The sequence below is a fragment of the Myotis brandtii genome, unplaced genomic scaffold (genome assembly GCF_000412655.1).
Source record: "Myotis brandtii unplaced genomic scaffold, ASM41265v1 scaffold806, whole genome shotgun sequence".
Lineage (NCBI taxonomy): Eukaryota > Metazoa > Chordata > Mammalia > Chiroptera > Vespertilionidae > Myotis > Myotis brandtii.
Genome location: NW_005371249.1, coordinates 2,133,405 through 2,136,876, shown reverse-complemented (window position 1 = coordinate 2,136,876; position 3,472 = coordinate 2,133,405). Strand labels below are relative to the sequence as shown.

Sequence of the window (3,472 nt, the reverse complement as noted above, 5' to 3'; positions counted from 1 at the left end):
ACGCTCTATCCACTGAGCCAAACCGGCTAGGGCTGTCTCCTTTCTTAAAGTCCCCAATCCTCAGTGCCTCTAGGTCAGTGATGGCGAACCTATGACACGCTTGTCAGAGGTGACACGCGAACTCATTTTTTTGGTTGATTTTTCTTTGTTAAATGGCATTTAAATATATAAAATAAATATAAAAAATGTAAGTCTTTGTTTTACTATGGTTGCAAATATCAAAAAATTTCTATATGTGACACGGCACCAGAGTTAAGTTAGGGTTTTTCAAAATGCTGACACACCGAGCTCAAAAGGTTCGCCATCACTGCTCTAGGTCCTTCCCACCATCTTGACCTTCTCCTAGCTTTCTTCCACCACCTAGATCCTTGCCTAGAGAGTAGGACTTCAAGCAGTGTCTGTGGTCACTGATCTGTCCCCTGGTCCCACTTCTCAAGTAATCCATGAGGAAGCTCCTAGGCAGCTGGCAGCAGATTCAGTGTGGGGAGAAGCCTCTACTCTGATGGAGATGGGACCTTCCTGAGCCTTCCTCCTTACCTTCTGGTGTTTCCAGGATGTGAATGAAACATGGAGCCTACGCTTCCCAGAGCTGTATGAGCCAGGCCAACTCAACCTCTATTTCAACAAGAAGGAATTTTTGAAGTGTTTAGTACATGGGATCTACAGTTCCTTCGTGCTGTTCTTTATACCTATGGGTACCATTTTCAACTCAGTGCGCAGTGATGGGAAGGAAATCTCTGACTACCAATCCTTCTCCCTGATAGTGCAGACCTCCTTGCTTTGGGTGGTCACAATGCAGGTGTGGACGGTAGTGGTGGGGGTAAGGGCATTGGATGGGGAGACTGTCTGGAAGAGAGGGAGGGAAGCACGGAGGGAAGGGGGAAGGGAGAATCCTCTATTATAGAATTGGAGAATGGAAGTGGCTGATAGGTCCCAGGTTATAGAATATTGCACATAAGAGGGTGTTTTTCAGATTGCCCTGGAGACAACCTACTGGACGATGATAAACCACTTATTCACCTGGGGTAGCCTGGGTTTCTACTTTTGCATCTTACTCTTCCTGTACAGTGATGATGGCTTGTGTGTAATATTACCCAATATCTTCCAATTCCTAGGTAAGGCTCTGTCCAGTGTGTGGCAAGGGGAGGGGGGAGGTTAATAAATGTTTACTGAGAAGCTATTACTCTGTGCTAGGCTCCGTGGAGATAGATAGGAACAAGACATGGCCGTTGCCCTAAAAGGACTCAGAATCTAGCTAGAGGAAATATTTTACCTTATAGAGTTTTAAGACATTTTTAATTTCTTATCTAATTTGATCTTTACAAGCATCCTCTGAGGTAGTCAGAGCAAGAATTATTAGCACCATTTTAGAGACTGAAGGTTTTTAAATTTTAAATGACTCAAATCTAGGTCTCCTGGTTCCCAGTCCAGTATTCTTTTCACTGTGGCATCCTGCCTTATTGTCTCCTATATTAGTTTCCCTTCTTTCCTCTTCACTCTGATGAGGACAGGGAGAGTATATATGTAGATGTAGCTGGCTCCCACTTCTATCAAGCCATTCATTTCCCCCCTCCAAAAGTCCTCTATCCCACTTTTGTGTCCAGTCCAACGCTCTATGATTCCTATAACCAACCTCCAACTTTCCTGTCCTGCCCAGCCTTTAGAGGGAGACAAAGGCATGTGGATTCACAGTGACTTTGGCTGTAAAAAGGACCTCACTGCAATTCTTTTGCATTTATATTATTTCTGAGGAGACTAAACTGTCACCAAATCAATAACTTCCTTCTTTGGACTGCAGAGGTATCTAAGTTCTGGCTGACAGCCCCTTCCTCTATGCTCTGGTTCAGCCTTTCCCCTCCTGGCTCATTGTTTGCAGGTGTGGCAAAGAACACTCTGAATGTGCCACAACTGTGGCTGAGTATTGTCCTCAGCGTGGTCCTCTGTGTGTTGCCAGCCCTTGGGTACCAGTTTCTCAAACCACTATTATGGCCCTTAAGTGTGGATAAGGTGAGTGAAACAGGGAATCTACTGAGATATAATTCAATTCATGACCCTCTTTGCCTTTGCCTCTGTGGATAAAAACCCTGTCCCCCTGCTCTGGCTATAGGTTTTTGACACAATTCATGGCTTGAGACATCCACTGACATACCCAGTCCGGAGTAAACTGAAAATGACAGGCTCTCGACGTTCTGCCTACGCATTCTCCCATAAACAGGGCTTTGGGCCCCTCATCACTTCTGGCATGTTTATGAAGTCCAAGTGGCCCAGGAAAAACATTGCTCATAAAAAGTAGAGAGCTTTAGGGAAACCCCAAAGGAATCAGTCATTGCTCTTCCTCCCTTGTTTTCACCTAACTTAGTAAGGAGGGCTTAGTTACCCTGGGAAAGAAGCATAAACCTGCGCCTCCACTCTCACTCCAGGGCTCAGCCTCTTCATTCCCTAGCAGGCTGTGCCCAGGTAAGGCAAAGAAATGTAAAGAAAGAGCCCCCAGATATCCGTCAGAGTTGCAGCATTTCAAGAAAAAAGTGACTTTAGGCCTCCCTTCTATCAACCCTTCTAAGTTTTAGTCCAGACAAGCAAATGTGGAAGTAGTGGGCAAAAAGGGGCAGTGTGAGGAAGGGAAGAAAAAAAATAGAACCTAAGAACCTGACTCGGGGTCCTGTTTTCCATACTCAGAACAACCATTAATCTTGCTAGAGCCCCACACAAACAGTCCCATTCAGGCACCCTGCTCAGGTTTGTCTGGGGGATTTAGGAAGAGTCTTTTATTGGCCTTGGGTAGCAAAAGGAGGAGACATCTGTGAAAATAATGGTCATAAGAAGCTGAAGGAGAGTATCTGGACCAAAAGAAAAGAAGTGGTTCTTGCCTTCTTTTTTTGAGACAGCTCAAAATTTTGCCTTCTTCTCTCTTTGATGCCTTTAACCCAAAAACTGATACCTTTTTGGGCCTCAGAATTGGGAGGAAGAAATTGCAGAGGATTAAATCTTTTCTTGAGGGGGTGTAGCCATAATTGGTGAACGTTTGTCTTTATTCCATAAAATTATTTTGAGAAGAAATTGTATTTACTTGGGAAATTGTTTGTAAAAATGTTGGTGGAGCAATAAATTGCTTATTTTGGAGTGGAGAGATTTGTATGGTCTGTTGGGGCCCCAGGGACAATAACATAGTCCAAGCAATATCATTAAGCCACAGACCCCACCACCCTCCCCCTTCAAATTAAACCAGCATTTCCCTTTCCCCCTTTTTCTCTCCTTTTTAAAACTCCATGCCACTCTTCTGCCCGCTGCTGCTAAACTCTTTCTTGACCTCAGTATGACCACAATATTTAACCATATAGCTCTATCCTCTTATCACACCTTAAATGTTGATTCCCAAAGCTCAGCACTAGGTTCCCTGCTCATCCTTCTCTGTACACTTTTCCTGAGTGATTTTATCCAAACTCATGATACATTTACCAACAAAAAGATTCTC

At 44.1% G+C, this 3,472-nt stretch overlaps 1 protein-coding gene across 1 annotated transcript in view; it reads left to right on the top strand.

Annotated features, from left to right (window-relative positions):
• Positions 1 to 2,870, top strand: part of LOC102246618 (phospholipid-transporting ATPase FetA) — an 82,954-nt gene extending 80,084 nt beyond the window's left edge. The window contains exons 27-30 of the mRNA XM_005883994.2: positions 554 to 799; positions 974 to 1,115; positions 1,877 to 2,007; positions 2,108 to 2,870. Of these exons, the coding sequence (XP_005884056.1) occupies positions 554 to 799; positions 974 to 1,115; positions 1,877 to 2,007; positions 2,108 to 2,293 (705 nt within the window). The 3' untranslated portion in view covers positions 2,294 to 2,870. The remainder of the gene's footprint in view (positions 1 to 553; positions 800 to 973; positions 1,116 to 1,876; positions 2,008 to 2,107) is intronic.
• Positions 2,871 to 3,472: the final 602 nt, after the last annotated feature.